Source organism: Phyllostomus discolor, chromosome 10 (assembly GCF_004126475.2).
Source record: "Phyllostomus discolor isolate MPI-MPIP mPhyDis1 chromosome 10, mPhyDis1.pri.v3, whole genome shotgun sequence".
Classification (NCBI taxonomy): Eukaryota; Metazoa; Chordata; class Mammalia; order Chiroptera; family Phyllostomidae; genus Phyllostomus; species Phyllostomus discolor.
In genome coordinates this window covers 72,020,228-72,038,925 of record NC_040912.2, presented here as the reverse complement: position 1 = coordinate 72,038,925, position 18,698 = coordinate 72,020,228, and the positions used below count along the sequence as shown (strand labels likewise).

At 35.2% G+C, this 18,698-nt stretch overlaps 1 protein-coding gene across 6 annotated transcripts in view; it reads left to right on the top strand.

Moving 5' to 3' along the window:
• POT1 (protection of telomeres 1) overlaps positions 1-15,202 on the top strand; it is a 70,407-nt gene extending 55,205 nt beyond the window's left edge. For all 6 annotated transcript variants that reach the window (XM_028526145.2, XM_036010863.1, XM_036010864.1 and 3 more), the window contains 6 exons: positions 1,645-1,850; positions 5,113-5,248; positions 8,120-8,208; positions 10,535-10,626; positions 12,176-12,281; positions 13,846-15,202. In XM_028526145.2, coding sequence (XP_028381946.1) covers positions 1,645-1,850; positions 5,113-5,248; positions 8,120-8,208; positions 10,535-10,626; positions 12,176-12,281; positions 13,846-13,958 — 742 coding nt within the window. In that variant the 3' untranslated portion in view covers positions 13,959-15,202. The remainder of the gene's footprint in view (positions 1-1,644; positions 1,851-5,112; positions 5,249-8,119; positions 8,209-10,534; positions 10,627-12,175; positions 12,282-13,845) is intronic.
• Positions 15,203-18,698: the final 3,496 nt, after the last annotated feature.

The following is an 18,698-nucleotide window of genomic DNA, read 5'->3' as shown; positions in this document are numbered from 1 at the left end:
CATGAGCCCCCTATTTGTGTTCCTTTGCTTGCCCCTCCCCCCTTTCCCCCTGTTATCCCTCTCCCCGCTCTCCTCTGGTCACTCTCTGGTCACTCTTTGTATCCACATCTTCTGTTTTGTTGGTTAGGTTCCACTTAAAGGTGAGTTCATATGGTATTTGTCCAATGACATTTTTAAAACAAAATACAGCAAAAAATCATCAGATTTGTGTGGAACCAAAAAAGACCCTGAATAGCCAAAATAACTAAAATTCTTAAATTAGAAAAGACGTCTGGTTAGTTGAAATTTTTAATTAGGTGGTATAGAAAGCCTTGCTGGAAAACAGTGTGCTGACTGCGGGCAGGAAGGGGGGTGAGAGGAGGTAGAAGAGTGTATAGAGGGGATAAATGGTAATGGAAAAAATAAAAAAATAAAAAATAAAATAAGAAATGGAAACTTACTTTCTGAAAGAAGTTATATAATAAAAACCATGTCCAGAAAAAAACAAAAGAAAGCCTTGTTGGAAATATGAGTATTTCTCTTCTGTTTAATAACTACAATATGGTAAATATAATTTAAATTCTTGTTAGTAATTGAGAATTTCTCAGTACCTCTCGAAGTTTTTATTCTAAATATCAACTAATATATAAATATATAAATTTATAAGACATTAGCATGAATGCGTACTTATCAGCTCCACTGTCTTTTCTCTAAGCATATAGTGTATAAAAACAGACATGGGCAAATGTAGGTTTACAGTTAAAATACAAAGATAATATACCAATTAATAAAAATAATACAAGAACAAACTTGTGTACCCACAATTGTAAATCTACTTTTGCCCACTCCAGTATGTACACATCTCCATTATATTTGTGTGCTCATATATTGTGTTTATGTTTCTATGTGTGCTAATATACATGTATCCCCCTCTAAAATCTAAGTATACTACTGTTTGTGGAGATTTTTGATCACCAAACCTCCTTAAGTAAAAGGAGGGACTGACTCTCTTCTACTTACTTTAATTTGCTGTGGTAGTTGGAGTAAAAAATATAGATTTTAGGTAATTTTTGAAGTATTATCAAATCATAGTTTTGTCAAATGCTGTAAAATCACATAACTTTGTGAAACAAAAACCCTCTATATTAATTTTTTTAAACAAAGAAGGAAATTGCCTCAGAAAGGTTAGGAGGTGTTACCTCAAGTTTCACAGATCATCCAGATCATGCCGCGTCTGCTCTGTTGTGCTTTACCGTGTGGCTTTCTAAAAGGAACGGAAACAAATACTGGTTTGTAACACTAGTAATCTCTAGACCTGAGATTTCTTAGGTGATGAGTTGCTGTTCACTGGAGAGAAGTCGGGGAGAGGCTGCCGCGTTTTCTTGTTCCACCGGGGAGCTTAGCCCTCCTGACAGCAAAGGGCGAATAGGTGCTAGAAATCATTGTGGTTAGTGCCCTCGATGTCACCGAACCCAGCAAGGAAGTTGGTGATGGTTAATGTAGTTGAGAGGGAGCTACTTAGCCGTGAAATACAAGTATTTTTCTGTTGAATAAGAGTCTTTAATCTAAGTAGCTGGCTCATCAGCATATGAACAATTTTTTAATTGTAGTTTGTAAAATTGGATTTCCAAAGTTTTGTGTTAATTTCATTGATGATGGTTTTAGGCAGGAAGTTCTGCGTGAAGATGATTTGGATCGAATTTTGCAAGAGAATGCAACTAAAACTCCAGATACAAAACTGCAAAATACCTCATTATATGATTCGAAAGTCTGGACAACTAAAGATCAGGGAGAACGAAAAGTAGCTATTCATTTTGTGAAAAACAATGGTATTCTCCCACTTTCAAACGACTGTCTAATTTTGCTAGAAGGTAAGATATTTAAGTTACTGTTTTATTAGATTACGTCTTTGCTTATGTCTTTTTGTGACTATTATTAAATATATTTTAGGGGCAACCTGGGACATGTAAAGTCAAAATATTGTTAAATTTTGTAACATGGAATATATTATCCATAACAACTAGAGTCAAATATATACATACACACATATATTTATCTCAATGACATTTTGAAATTGTTCGTTAAACTAAGTAGTTTGCATTTGTTCATTTTGTTGGCTTTTTGCATGTAATCTTAAATCAGATCCAAGCTGATTATCAAGCTGAGGAATCATTGATACTGCTTGTGATGTACAGTTGTTGTTATCTTGGCCACTGGGTGTCACTGTTTTTCCATAAAAAGTAGAATGAAATAGATATCATTTATTTTTTTAATCCTCACCAAAGGATATGTTTATTGATTTGAGAGAGAGAGGAAAAGAGAGAGGGGAAGAGACAGGCAGACAGACAGCATTGATATGAGAGGGAAACGTTGATTGGTTGCCTCCAGTAGAGACCCGATCGAGGGTGGAGCCTGTAGTCAGGGTATGTGCCCTGACTGGGAATAGAACCCACAACCTTTTGATATATGGGACTACGTTCCAACCAACTGAGCAACCTTGCCAGGGCTAGATATCATCTATTGATATCTAAATCAAGGAAGGGACCCTTGAAATAAGATAATTTGACATGTTTTTTAAAAATAAAATTTTGAGTCATATTTATTTTTGCATTGCTTTTCCACTTTTGTTTTATTTTTATCTAATATATGTATTGAACCACAGACTTTTTCCCATGTCTTTCCCCAAATAGGTGTTAAGTAGTGGAATTGAATTGTAACCCTGTGATGAACGTATCTCCCCTTTGCATGACGTGTAATTATGGGAACACAAGAAATTAAGTAAATGTTGCCCATTCCTTTTTAGTAAAGTTATCCTAGTCTGCATATGCTTTAGCAGAGTATGAGATTATTCGTTCCCCTACCCTTGTCATCATACACTAGCACTTTAAAAAATTTCGCCACTTTGATGAGTAAAATGTGGTATCTTATTTCCTTAGCAATATTTTAATCTACAAGGAACTGGATTTAAAAACAAAAACACACAGACACATACATGCATACAAAAAAATGGGGTAAGAATCCTGGCTGATGTGGCTCAATGGATTGAGTGCGGGCCTGTGAACCAAAGGGTCACTGGTTCGAATCCCAGTCAGGGCACATGCATGAATTGCGGGCCAGATCCCCAGTAGACTGGTGCTCAAAAGGCAGCCACACATCATTTCTCTCCCTTATGTTTCTCTCCCTCTCTTTTTCCCTCCTTTCCCCTCTCTAAAATGAATAAACAAAAAAAAAAATCTAAAAAAAAAATGGAGTGACAGTATTTGTAAGCTATAAAAATAAAACAAGCTGTGGTCCTATGAGGTTTTATAAGAACTGTCCTTGTAGGGCCAACTAGGAGGATGTCACATGTGCCTTAGGGCCCTCCTGTGTATACTGCCTCCCACAGAATTCTGTGCTGAAGCCAGGATGGCCTCGAGGGTGCAGATAAGCTTGAATTAAAAGGTCTCTTTAGCTCCTGACCTGATCTTTAATTACCACTTATCCCCAAAACGTTAAGTCTCATCTACAATCAGCATCCCACCCGCCAGCCTTACTGAACTAGTGGCAATTCCTAAACCCTGTTTATTTCTTGTGACTTTTTGCCATTTCATTGCTATTCTCTTGAGAATTTCTGTTCTAGTACATCTTCAGAAGTAAACTCAGTAATTTCTTTTCTTTAGCAAGTCACATGTAATATTTAATGAGCACCGGTATGTAAGAAGCACTTTTTCTTATTCAATAGGCAGATTTCACTGGTCCTTAAGACTACATACTGTATGAACTTCCATAGAGCACTTCTGGTATTATATTTGTGTTTTATCTGTTGGTTGATAGAATTGTTTTCTTATTAGAATGAAAGCTCCCTAAAAACAGAATACATGTTTATTTTAATGTATGCATCTTTAGCACCTGGCGTGGTACACATGGTATATGACTGACCCTCAATAAATATTTATTGAATAATTAAGTACACCCAATGTAATATTTCCTCTAGAGATTTTTAATGAAAGTGTATGCGAAAGCACTTTAAAATTTAAAACGGTTACATCAAAATGTAATATTTTATTTTATTATGTTTCTGAGTGCTGTCACCCTAGTGAATCCGAGGCTGTGATCAAACTGCAGTGTGGCGGGGCAGAGCTGTGACTTCCAGTTGTCCCAGAGCTGCAGAAGGAGGGATGGGAACCAAGTTAAAACACCATACAGCCACTGTTCTTACCAAAATGGATTCATTCACTGTTTGAAAAAACAAAATTTATCTTTGGATTGTTGGGAGCCTTTGGTTAATTTCTAGAGTTGTGAAAAAGTGGAATTGACAAATTTGCCAGTGCTTTTGCTTTTCTGGAAAAGTGTTATTTTTGGATGTCTTTGGTCTGCTGTGCTAGAAGTACATCCACCTCACAATGCAATTTTAATGTTACAAATTGTATACAAATTTTAGGAAATACACCAAAGTACTTCTATAGATCGTATTCACTTCCCCTGGAGAGGAAGAATTATCAGTGTAAATAAAAAGTACAGCAGAAAAGGGACCAGTAGGTTTGAGTTGTCCTAGATAATGCTGCCATGTAATAATGGTGCCCCATCGGACACACTGTCTTCACGCCCACCCATCACAGGATTGGGGTAAGTAGGGTGGTTTTCCCCGGGAAAATGAACAGACACGATACACGAATTCATAGTACATGAACTATTTGCATATATATTTAACTGTAATGTTGACCTGAAAGTTTAAAAGATTTATTTCAAACTCAGGACTAAACTTGCCTAGACATTAGTAGTATATAGTAAATTTAACGAGAATCCTACTTTGTCTCACAACTCTATTCTTTTGATTCTTTGAACTGTGGCGTTCCTGACATAAAGAGCATCTTGTATAAATTTAAGAAGATGGTTACAATTTCACAAACCTCATAATAACTCAAGTTTCAGCATTTTCAGGTAGTGGTTTCATCAGTGTGTAGGATCCTGAATTTACAAATCATATTTTCACAATAAATATATAAACATATTAAATCTCTAAGTTCATGACTTTGTCTTTTTCTGTCAGTTTCTTTCATCTTTTACTGTACCTCTCGTGTTACTTGATAGGCACTTCATTTTGCCTGCGTCATATTTGGCCAACCTGAAGGGCTGTTTGTTCTCATTTAATAGGAGGCACACTCGGTGAGCTCCACAAACTTGCCAATAAGTTTCACAGTGTGATTCCCGTGAGGTCTGGCCACGAAGACCTGGAACTGTCTGACCTGTCGGCACCGTTCCTCATACAAGATAAAGTCCATCACTATGGGTGTGTTTTCAGTTCTGGGGACCTTTGGGGTTAAACATTCTCTATGAGTAATTTTTACTTTAAATATTTTTATCCTACTTGTTTTACTATATTGTCAATGGATACTTGCCAAGTCCCAATTTTATATATACTATATTTATTTTATTTATATTTTATTACTAATTTTTTATTTATTAATGTTTAAATAAATGCATCTATTGTTTTGACAGCATTATTTTGAGTACCTACAATGTGCTAGATATAAGGCTACCTGAGAAACTAATTATAATATGTTTTCTTTCATGAGGATTTAGCTGTTACTTACAGAGAGAGGTTCAAAGCTGCATCCTAGTAAAAGTGACTGAATTCCAGAGTTTCTGGGCCACAAAGTTACAAATTAGTTGCCACTGAGTAATCAGAACATATCAGAATATACTGGGTTCTAGAAACAGAGTTTCATGTTTGGAAAGAGGCAGTGGGAATAAATCTCCTTTTCTTTCCGCTTGAACAAACTTTTGTTTTTGTTGTTGCTCTGTTGTTTTTCATTGTTCTTATTTTTATTTTCTTCCTTTACTTTCATTGGGTTTCCTCAGATTTTCTTTTTCAAGTGTTTTTAATTGAACACTTATGTTAATTCATTAATTTTAATATATTTTAATATTTATATGTAAGCCTATAATTTTCCCCTCAAAAATTAGCCATGGCTTTAACCCAAGACTGGTATTTAATGTTTTTTTTTGTCACTGCTACATGTTTCATAATTTCCATTATGATATCTTTGGCCCATGAATTCTTTTAAAATTTTTACACATACATTTCAGTTGCTATGTTTGTGTTTGCATTTTGGTTAGATGACTTTTTAACCAAATACTGTGATTCATTTCATAATGACTTTTTGAGATTTGTTTAGCTGCTTTATTCTAGAATATGTCTGTTCAGATTTTGATTAAGTTTCATAGATTTTTAAAGAATATATATTCTTCAATAGTAGTGTTTAGTGTTTATTAATGTTTAGTTATATTTGTTAGCCGGGCTTGTAAATTATGTTCAAAACTTTTATTTTCCTTTGTAACTATAACTGTTTATTCACTACTTAGTGAATGTGCCTAACGTCCTCTGTGATTGTGGGTTTGTGACCTTTTATTCAAAAAGGTCAGTGTGAGCTTGATGGGTTTGGAAGCTCTTGGCTGGTTTGTGTAGGTTCAGCATGTCATCTCCTGGTGAATTAGTTGTTTGCTTTGTTCTTTTGTATCACTTTATCTCTAATCATGCTTTTTTGCCCTAAGGGTTCTTTTAAAATCTTTTATTATTTTATCAGGGTTTTTTGTTTGTTTGTTTCTTGTTTTTGGTTCGTAATTGCTTACGAACCAAAAGAATAGTACCCTATTTTCATTCTCATCCCTTTACTTTCATGTTCCTTTGCTGTTGTATTTTAATAAGTCTTGTGAATAAATACTTACGCCTAGATTTTGGTGGTTTTTAAATAGATAAGTTTAAAGTATATTAATTTCTGATATAACTAGGTTTTATTTCTATATTTTATCTTGTTTTTCACTTATACTATTTCTTTATTTTTTGTTAATTATTTTGCTTACTTTTTTCTTCAGTCTGCTATGGAATTGATTTATAAAAAAATGTTCTTGGTAATGGAAAAAATATAATGAAAATAAAATGATGTAACAAATACTCTCAATTTTCTCCTTTGCCTCTTTTACTGCTTTGGAAGTTATGAATTCTCTATTTAATTTTTATTTGTTACCCTTAATTTTTAATTTGTATATTAATTTTTAGTTGGTATACTTTATGAATGTCTAAAGTTAATAATGCCTTTTTAAAAATGATAATAACTTCCTTTAATTACCTTTTTCTGTTAAAAAAAATTTAGATGTGTTTGAAGGTTGGGAAAGGATACCATTTGTTGTAGTTACCCTCTATTTTTCCCCAGAATGCAAATGGAAAGGAATCTGCATGAACCTCTTGAGTACTGATTTTATATAGTTATTTAAGTATATATTTTTATTTCTTAAACATTATGCTGTTATATATTAAAAAGTTTACTTAACCCCTGGCTGACGTAGCTCAGTGGATTGAGCGCAGGCTGGGAACCAAAGTGTCCCAGGTTCGATTCCCAGCCAGGGTACATTCCTGGGTTGCAGGCTATAACCCCCAGCAACCGCACATTGATGTTTCTCTCTCTCTCTCTCTCTCTCTCTCTCTCTCTCTCTCTCCCCCCCCCCTCCCCGCCTTCCCTCCCTAAAAAAAAAAAAGTTTACTTAAAATATTTTTGTATATAATAAAAATACCTATACTAAATCATATACAATGTTAGTATATTATATAGTTTTAAATTGATTTATATTTTGAAGAGTAACTATAGTATTAGGAATCATACACTATAAACCCCTAAATATGTGCTCACTGAATATATTACCCCCAATATTGCTAGTACTACCTTCTTTAGTCAGAAAAATTTCCTCATATTGGCTATGTCAAATTAAGACCTCGGCTATTACTTATCATTCACAGACCCATAAATGAAAGTTCTTAGAGAATGTCTGTTTAAACTTTTTCATTTACCAAATAATGAAATCAGCCAAATTAATTAATAATCTGGACCTGAAACCTCTCCCTTACTCTCAATTTAATGGTGTTTATCCTGAACTATACTTGTTTTAATTGCTTCTATTGTAAAAAGCTTATTTTTGTAAATAATTCTGTTAGTAATACGCACATTACTGTGCAGTATACAGTACAGTACAGTATAGAAGGTAATGTACTGTTTTAATTTACTTTTTAAACTGCATACTCGAACAGCAAAAATAAGTTATAATGTCACATGAGTTATAATAAATTATTTTGTTTTAATATTTGATTTTGTTTTGTTAATTTCAGGTGTAGAAAGTGTTCTACCTTGAGACCAATACAAAATCTAAATAACCTGGTGAATAAAATGTCATGGATTCCTTCTTCTGTGGCAGAAGGTTAGCTAAATGTCTGTGTCTTGGATCTTAACTGTCTTTGTGTAAGGTGATTTCACTGGTTATATTTCAATATTTGTGCCTCTAGTAAAATCAGAGAAAAGTTTAGTTTTCCTTATGCAAAACCATTCACAGCCATTGTAGTAAAACTATAAAGTAAATGTTTAAAATATTTGGAAACTCGAACACTTGCCAGTCCCTTCTAATCTTTACTGATATATTTTAATGTTCAGTAATTTATTTCAGTATTAATCAGCTTCTGAAAAATCTCTCTAGTTCATAGTACTGTGGGATTTCACAGTTTTAGAAATAGCTATGACAACTTTTTACCCAATACAAGTCTTTTAGCTGGAACTAGAATCTTTTTATATCACAATCTCAACTGTGGTCACCTAGCCTTGGCTTAAACTCATTTGGTGACAGGGGACTCATTACGTTGCATCAAAAAATTCCCTTAGTTTTTAGGAAGTTTTTAATAGTGAGGCAGAATATGCCTATCTATAATTTTACCCTAGGCCACATTCTGTCTACTAGAATTAGAGTATATCTGTTCTCCCTTCTGTAAGATCAGCAGATTTATACTTTTGAGGATAGCTGTTGAACCTGCATTTCATCTTTATTTCTGCAAGCAGGCATCTCACTTCCATTGGTACTTCCCCACATTCCTTACACGTATTTTATTTCTCCTCCATAGTAAACATTTCACATTACCAGTGTTTTCCCCTAAGTTTGCCATTAAATCTGTAAATAGGGCTGCAAATATTGGCCAACTCAGAATATGAACAAAACTTTTATTTCCCTAAAAGTGGACACTCTGCTTCAACTCTGTGTGAAAATCTCATCGTACAGCAGGTCCTTGAATAATGCCATTTCATTCTGTTCAGTGTCATTTTATTATAACACTGATAAGATGCCTTGGGAACTTAACTCTTGTCTCTGTTAATTAATATCTGGTAAAATTGGTTTCATTACATGTTGTTTCACTGCAGTTCCAGGAACCTGTTGATATTAATCTGTATACTTGGTTTTGCTTTCCTTTTCTTTTGATTCAGCTATGTGATACTGCTGTCTCCTATTTTGTTTGTGGTCCAATAAAATTCCAGGTGCCTTTCACATGAGCTTTCGCTCTCCACTGTGGTCTCCCTATCCTATTCTAAATGCAGTTACCTGTCTGTCTGTACGGTCCCTCAGAGTAGGTGTTGTAATCATATATTTTGGTTTTAGCTCACAGTTTTAACCTATTGAGAGCCCTTAAATTCTAAAAATCAGTTCTCTGTATTAACAATTTCTGTCATGTCTGTATGCCCTAATTTATTCTTCCTACTTGCCTCCTCATTAGTTCTGTTCAAACATTGATTCCACACGTGGAAAAAATATTCCCTTCTATAAACATATTGAATGTCTTCCATTTCCAAACACAAAGATGTTCATTTAACTTATAAATTTTCAAATGATTTATTAGCTTGTTAAATTCTTCCTTTTTTCTCATCTTACCAAGTTATGAAGTCCCAGATTTTCTGACATTTTTGTCCATTCAACTGGATAATATCTCTTCAAAAATAAGTGATCCCTATACTTATAGCACAAAGGGGAGAGATGTGTTACATAATCATAAATATTGAACTGCATGCTATTGTTTAGAGCATTCTGGTATTTTAATTTTGTCTTTCATAAGACTAACATGCAGTGTATTATATTTCATAAATCAGTTTTTATGTTTTCTATCAAGATGTACTACCATATGACCTCACCTTTAACAGGAACCTAAACAACAAAAGAAAGAAACAAGCAAAATATAACCAAAGACACTGAAATAGAGAACAGGCTGACAGTGACCAGAAGGGAGAGGGAGGGAATTTCAGGGGAAAAGGGGAAGGGTTTACAGGAACAAGTATAAAGGACACATGGACAAAAACGGGGGGGGGGGGGGGGGGTGCGGAAATGGGAGGGAGGTGGGGAGGGCTGGGTGTATGCACTGGGATGGGAGTAAAAGATAGAAAATTATAGTTCAACAACAATTAAAAATTTTTTTAAAATGTACTCATTTTAGAGATATATTAATAGTTAATCAAAAAAGATACAGTTGTGTATGAGTCATTGCCTCAGTGCAGGTAGTCTGATGTTTCAAAATGAACCTGCTAAGATGAGCTTAATATGTTAGTATTAGGGAACAAAAAAAGCTTATGTGTAAGTTTTTCTTTTTCCTTTAAATTATTTTAATAAACAAAATTAACAATTAACAGATACGTACCATCCAAAAACAATTTTTGCTCTACTTTGATTACAAGGAATAGAAGATTGATACAGTTTAATCTTTTTTCTAAACCAGTATTGGGTGTTGTTCCCCTCCAACATGTGTTTGTGATGACATTTACTCTTGACGATGGGACAGGAGTGTTGGAAGCTTATCTCATGGATTCTGTAAGTAACAGAGGTGGTGAAAATATTTCTAACTAAAAATAAATTTTTGAATGTTAATATATTCATACCTACTTTATTACTAAGAAGATTTAAGTAAGGCAACTTAGAAAAATAAAATACAAGTGTGTAGATCTTAAATTGTCTGTGCATTTGTCTCTTTTGATGTTACACTGTAAATCTTATTATCTGAATAATGAAAAATTGAGGAATAGCAATTTTAGGAAAGAGTCATTTTTTATGCCACACAGAAATTCTGTTCCAGGAGCTGAAGGCCGAGAGGTATGGCCACACGCTCTACACATGACCTGTCAGCATTCACTAGGCCTGGCAGGCCTTCTCATAGTATTTGTTCCCTCATATTAGAGGGAACAAGGTAATTTGTTAGGGTGATAGTTATATTGGGTGAAGCGAGGGAGGTTTCCACAAGGCCACCCTTCTTTCTGACTACAGTCCCAAGTTTGGGGATTCCCAAGACCATCCTTAATTCAGATACCAGTTGCAAGTTCAGAGGTCCCCAAGACTACCCTTAGTTTTGATTCATTAGAAGGACTCACAGAACTTACTGAAAGTCATTGTACTCACCATTACAGTTTATTACAGCTAAAGAATACAGATTAAAATCATTCAAGGGAAGACGTGCAGCGGGCAGAGTCCAGGAAAGTTTCAAGTGTGGAACTTTCATTTGTCCTCTTTTGTAGAGTAGAAGACGTTACTTTCCTGGCAACAGTGTGTAACCACACACATGAAGTATTGCCAGCCAGGGAAACTCCACTGCACCTTAGTGTCCAGGGTTTTTACTGGAGCTCTATCTCATAGTCATGGTCGAATGTACGTGTAACTGATCTCAGGCTTCAGCCCCTCCCAGAGGTCAAGCTAATGCCACAGGATGCAAACTCCCTTCTCCAACTCACATAGTTAAACTGCCCAGTGTGACCCAGCGTCCCCAGGCAAACAAGGACTCTCCAGGTATGAAATGTTTAATGAGCACCGTCTATGTGCCAGGTACTGTTCTTTGTGATAAGGATGTACCAGTGAGCAAAGCAAGCAAAATCCCTTTTCTCCCTATAATCTAGTAGAAAGGAAAAAACTCTGTTATACTCTTAAATTTAACACTTATATATTGTAAGCACTCAACATATGTGTGTCAAGAGAATAGTAAGCCTCACCGTTTTATGATCATTACTTTTATTATCACTAAGTCAAAGCAGTTTAATTTGACTTTATACCTCAAAGATGTTTTTATATTAAAGTAGTAAGTCAGATGTTACAGTTCAGACTGGCAGTTTATGAATTTTACAATCTTGATATAGAGTGACTTAGCCTAGGTAATTTTAATTAGATAGTATTAAATACACAGGTGGGCAAAAGTAGGTTTACAGAGGTTTGTATTGAAAAAGATGTGCAGGTTATGCTTATTACACAATAGCTTTATTAACTCAAAAGAATGTCACCATGCAGTTGTAAAGCGACTTTTGCCCACCTCTTTACTTTTGTATTAATTATAATTTTAATAAAAGATTAATATTGCTTGCTTCTATAATTTTTTAAGGACAAGTTCTTCCATATTCCAGCATCAGAAATCCTGACCAATGATGACCTTCAGGAAAGTATGGATGGGATCATGAATATGTTTTGCCCTCCAGGAGTCAAAATCGGTAGGCAGTAATGTTTTGTCAATCCTATTCATTGTTTGTTTAAAAATAGCACCTAGTTTATATCTAATCTATGGACTTTTAGAGGTATAAAAACTTTGAAATATGAATCCAAATATTGCTAATTAGTATTAGATTACTGTGTAATCTACTTTTGGTTTAAACAGTAGAAGGAATAAAATGAGTATGAATCATAATTCCTGAAATGAAAAGATTTTTTTAAATATTTTGAAATATAATAAAGGATAGGCAGTTTTGATCACAAGCACTTTTGATACTATGATTATGTATAATAACATTTGAAATTAACCGGGATGAAATGTTGATAAGAAACATTTTCTATAACAAGCTCCATTTAGCTAGTTTAGTTCATTGGTGAATTTTCTATTCATTATTAACTAGTTTCAGGTTTTACAATTTTTATTGTTGTAATTATTTGTAGCAGCTCTGGTTGTTTTCTGTATGACATTGATTCACCCACCCGACCTTCCGGTCAGACTGCCCTTAGACTTCGCCTGCTGCAGCTCTGTTTTCCTTCTGTGGCCGCTGTGGTGCTTACACTGAGGCTTGTGACTCTAAATTAGATTAAAACAGTTTGACTCTTCTAACAGTTTTTCATCAGTAACAAATTTTACCCCCTGCATATTTAACTGTTACTTTAACTTTTATAGGTTGTTTTTAATTAGGCTTTATTTTTCCCTGGTCAATCTATGCATTTCATAACAATTCTAAAAAGATAGTTTTTGTACATCTGTAACAAAGTTTAACTTACATACTTTCATTTAATGTCAGTTTTAATTTTTGTTGGCTATTTGGATTCTTTTGGCTAGATTTCTGGAAATAAAAGTGTCGTATGGAAACAGCACAGCCCTGGTAGACTTTTGATACATACTGCCCAATTGCTTTTCAGGAATATTTTACATGTTTACAGTTCTGCCAGCACTGTAGGAGAGTACCTGTCTTGCTTGACCCTTGCTAATATTGAGGACAAGATTAATGTCTTTTAAACTCAAACATGAAGGAAAGAAACAATAAGAAACTTCTCTAGTTGTTATAAATGGATTTATGTGGTAGTAAGCAGAGCTTAGAAATGGCATCTATGGCTGCCAGCTTTGCCTTGACTCAGTACTTGATACCTGTAGTTTCACCTTGACAAATGTAAGGGGTTCAGCTCATTTGAACTTCAGGATCAGTATCTTTGCAGTCAACCAAGAGAAAGAAAGAAATAAAATAGGGAGATCAGTGAGCAATTAGCAGGAAAAAAAAAGGAATAAAAATTGAAATGAGATAGCTTACTATTTCCACTATCCAACATTCTAAAAACCCCATCTTTAATTACTTTTTCCTATTGTTAAGAAAAAATTCAAATTAGTCAGAATTGCTGTGAAACAATAACATGAATCCAGTATATAATTTGGAAACTTAGATCATGTTACATTTGGTAAGTGTATTTATTTACTTGTCAAGCTTCAAAGTAAATGTTAATTTTTTTAGCTATTATACTTAGATATACTGGAGTTATTTATTTAATTTTAATGGTTAAATAATGTTTTCTTTTGGACTGTAGATACATATCCATGGCTGGAATGCTTCATCAAGTCCTATAATGTCACAAGTGGGACGGAGCAGCAAATTTGCTATCAGATTTCTGATACCACGGTTGCAGATGATGTTATCTAATGTTGACATTCAAGTCGGCATATGTAAATATTGTAACTTTTGAAGTCATTAGTTTTCTATGAGATTGCCATAAAACATGTAAAAGATTTAGTTCAGTGGTTCATTTTCCATTTTAACCACTATTTAAGTTTTTTTAATGGATATTGTGTTACTTTAACACCTTCTTGTAAATTAAAAATGTTTCTGTTGCTCAAAAATATCCAGTATGATAGCTTCCAGTATTCTAAAAGAAACAGAGACATTAAATAAATAAAGACTGTTTTTGTTTACTCTTTGTAGTCCTTTCAGAGAAGCTCTTTTGTTAGCATACACTACGTGTTGGTAAAAATCACCTTCTGTGTTGGTTTTGCCACTGATTTCTCTGCCATCCACCTTCCCTGGCTCAGCTCTTTCTCTTGCCTAGATTTTCATATCAGCAATGTGGATGATTTTAGCATGACTATGGGTTTAGAAGATGTCCTTGGAATGGCTAGTTGTTTTGTTTTATTTTGTTTTGTTTTTTGTTTTTGTACAGAGTGCTCTGCTTAAACAAATATTCTTCAAGGAAATGCTTGTTCCAGCCCTGGCCAGTGTGGCTCGGTTGGGCATCATTCTGCAAAGCAAAAGTTTGCCCATTTGATTCTTGGTCAGGGCACATGCCTGGATTACTGGTTTGGTCCTGGGTCAGGGCATGTAACTTATGGCTGTTTCTCTCTCACATTGGTGTTTCTCTCCCTCTCTCTCTCTCTCCTTTCTCCCCTCTCTAAAAATAAATAAAATATTTTTTAAAAAGGATTACAATTAAAAAAGAAAGAAATGCTTATTCAGGTGAGCTACAGTGTACTTTAAGTAGAAGTGGTAGAATTGCTTTCCTTGGCTACTGACATTTACCAGTTGAGCCATTTTTTTGGACCAGAATTACATGCTCTGAATGCTTATTTCTCTACATAATATTAGAAATTATTCTGTTCCACCTCAACTTAATGAAGTGGTCAGATTTACAGTGTTAGTGACTGATATTATCCTTTTTTTGATAGTCTTATGTAAAATATATTTTAGGTAGGGCATTAAATGAGATGTTAATTCAGCATATAGGCCATTTTTTACCTGACAGCATGTCAAATTTAAAATCATGAATATTCAGTTTTATAAAAATACTTCTATGTATCTATATATATATATATGGAGATGTATGTATGTTATTTGCTAGAGACTGAGAGAAGGAGATCTTTCTAGTTCAATTGTGAGTAAATGCACACAGTTCATCTGTTTCATTTGTTTATTTGAGCTGAGGCATGATTTGAGGAAAAGAATCAAAGCAGGCATATCATGACAGCAGATATTTAGGACCATCTACACACTAGGTACCTAACATGCATTTGAGTTCCACAACAACCCATTTTCCTGGTAAAACTCCTTGAGTCTTGATTGATGAGCTGACTTGTCCAAGTGCAACCTGGACAGTTCAACCTAGCAATTATTAAGTGCTAGTCAGTATTCTCTGTTCAGAGGTTTCACTGTTCACCACTGCAGGATTCTGGAGTCAAAGTGAGCATGTGGCTTTCTGCAAATGAGTCCTGCTTTAAATATCTTAAGTAACATTGGAAGTCAGTGTCACTCATGTGTTTTCTTATACTAACCAAAAGGCTTTTAACAGCTTGTTGGTAAGAAGAATTGAATGTCTGATTTCCTCTGCTTGTAATAACTCTGAGTTTTAGTTCCTAAGTATGTTAGCATATCTCCAGATCGAACCACCCGCCTTCCCCATCACCGAATTACCACCTTGTTTGAAATCATGAAAAAAGACTGATGCTGATGTTTTGGGGATTTAAAGTCTTGGTTCAAAACATATTGAAGGAAAACTTTTAAAACCCTGAAACAGAACGGATATGTTTCAGTATTGCTGGTACGCTTGGATTACCAAGGGGAGAGAGACGTTTTCTCGTCCTTCGGGAAGCGCCCAGTCTAGGAGAGTGGGGGCCGCACCGGACCGCAGACTCACAGTGTCAGCCTGTGCTGAGGCCAGAGTAGTAAAGTCAGGTCAAGCTCTTCATGTGAACCTTCATGATGATAGGCTATTTCTCTTTTGTTTCCCTTTTTCTATAACCCCCCCACACTGTGGTCATTTGTTTTGTTTTTTAACTTTACAGTTTTGAACCAGGTGAATTGCATCAACACTAGTGTTCATTCATTGGTGGTGTATGCGCCTTGCCCTTATCAGGAACCCAGAGTGATAGAATCCTGCTTCTGAAGCAGCAACTCGATGGTGGTTTATTGTGTCCAGATTTGAGCTCTGTTCCCTCTGTTGTCCATGTGAATACTGTAGAGCCTGCATATGAGTGTCTGTAAAGCCTCTTCCTCAGTTTCCAGTCTCTGCAGCCTCCCGTTTCAGACACTCCTGGGTTGTTCTTTAACCCCCTGCGCTGTTCCTTAGAAGTCATATGTGTCTGTCTACATGTGATGATGATATATGCACTGCTTGCAGGTTCCTTCTGTAGCCACCCTCATTACACTGCTTTATCAGAGGGAACTATACATGCCCAGATGCAGTGTGCAATTCCCCGTTTTTTACTTTAGACTGCTGGTCATGGTGCGTATTGGGGGTTGTTTCTAACTGAACGTAGACAGACTGGTGTTGATGGAATTGAAGAAGTTGAATACATCCCTGTCCACCTGAGAAAGCAGCCTCCACACAGGAGGGCACTCATTGGCTGCCCAGTTTGCAAATCAGTGCAGATCCTGTGTTGTAACTACGTGCAGGTCACAGGAACGGGCAAAAATCCGCCCTGCTCACTTCCCAGCTGACTGCCATTCTGTTTTCCGAAGTCAGAACATGAGATCGTTACTACTTCTGACTCAGTCTAACCAATTCTCCTCTGCACTTCCTGTAAGCTTTCCTGTTATATGGGGGGAAAGCTAGATTCTTCTGATTATTTCATTGGCCTGAATTTGACCATGCATTTCATTAAGATTTTCTTTTATACAGAATATTTTTTCATTTTCACAAATAACTTTATAGATTTGGAAACTTGAGGTATGTCAGCTCTCTCCCAAGTGATAGAACATTGATTGTTCTCAATTCATGTCTCGATTTGATCGTACCATCTTCACCTGGTCTACCCAACCATGGAGCATTGTCTAGTGAGACATTTCCAGCATGAAAATTTGCAAACCGCTTTTGATACATTTGATCAGTCACAGCACCTTCTCCATATACTACACAGATCTTTTTAAATCTTTTGTTTTTCATTTCAGTTGTGTTTTTACCTCTCTTGAAATAACAAAGCATAATATGCTGAAAATGTTTCTTATTTTTCTCCCATCTTCAATATATTAAAATGGCTGTACAAAAGTTCACCAATTTTGATGTTTTTTTTTAATTTTTGTCTCTTTTTTGTATTTTATTTCGTCTTTATTGTATTTTTTCCATTAACTTTTAATCCTCTTATATCCCCCGCCCCCAGCAATCACCACATTATTTTCCATGTCCATGAGGCCTTTTTCCTTTTGGCTCAATCCCTCCACTCCTAACCAACCACCCTCAGCTGTCATCCTGCCCTCCATCTATGAGTCTGTACCTATTTTAATAAAAGTATTATGTACTTACAACTGAAGTAAAGTCAGTTGTTTCAAGACTTTGAAACAGCATAAACTATGTAAAGTTGAGTTCATTACTGTTTCTAAGTAGCACCCCAGAGGAGAAAGTACTTTTCACAGTCTGGTATCTAGTATGCCACTGTAAAAAAAAAAAAAAAAAAAAGGTTTTAAAAGTAGTATTGTTGAGAAAATAAATAGTTTTCTCAACTGTTTTCTTATAGACATGTAAATATATGTGTCTTACTTAGTATATGTGTCTTACTAAAGTATATGTGATATACTTTAAAATCATCAAGCTATAAATACATTTCTGCAACTTTTGTCACTTTATAAAATTGACATTTTTAATGTCAATAAACAGGGAAAAGTTTGTAATTACTCCGCATGAGAAAGTTTTTAGTGAAGAATTCTATTTCACTTTCTATTTTTGTAGTGGTTTTTTAAAGTATATTTTACTGATTATGCTATTATAGTTGTCCCATTCTTTTTTCTCCCCTTTTGGCCCCTCTGCCCAGGACCCCCCCCCCCCACTACCTCTGCATTCCCCGCCCCTTAGTTCATGTCTGTGCATCATACATACAAGTTTGCTTCTCCATTTCTCATTTTGTACCTACCAGTTATGCTACGTATTCCCTGTACCTTTCCCCCCATTCTCTCCTCTCCCTTACTGCTGATCTCCCTACGTGTGATCTCCATTTCTGTGATTCTGTTCCTGTTCTAGTTGTTTGCTTTGTTTTGTTTTGTTTTAGGTTCAGTTAATAACTGAGTTTGTTATCATTTTACTGTTCATATTTTTTATCTTCTTTTTCTTAGATAAATCCCTTTAACATTTCATACAGTAAGGGCTTGGTGATGATGAAATCCTTGAACTTGACCTTATCTGGGAAGCATTTTATCTGCCCTTCCATTCTAAATGATAGCTTTCCTGGATAATCTTAGATGTAGGTCCTTGCCTTTTGCAACACGGAATACTTCTTTCCAGCCCCTTCTTCCCTGCAAGTTTTCTTTTGAGAAATCAGCTGATAGTCTTATGGGAACTTCTTTGTAGGTAACTCTCCTTTTCTATTGCTGATTTTAAGATTCCTTATCTTTAGTCTTGGGTGATTTAATAATTATATGCCTTGGTGTGCACTTCCCTGGGTCCAACATCTTTGGGATTCTCTG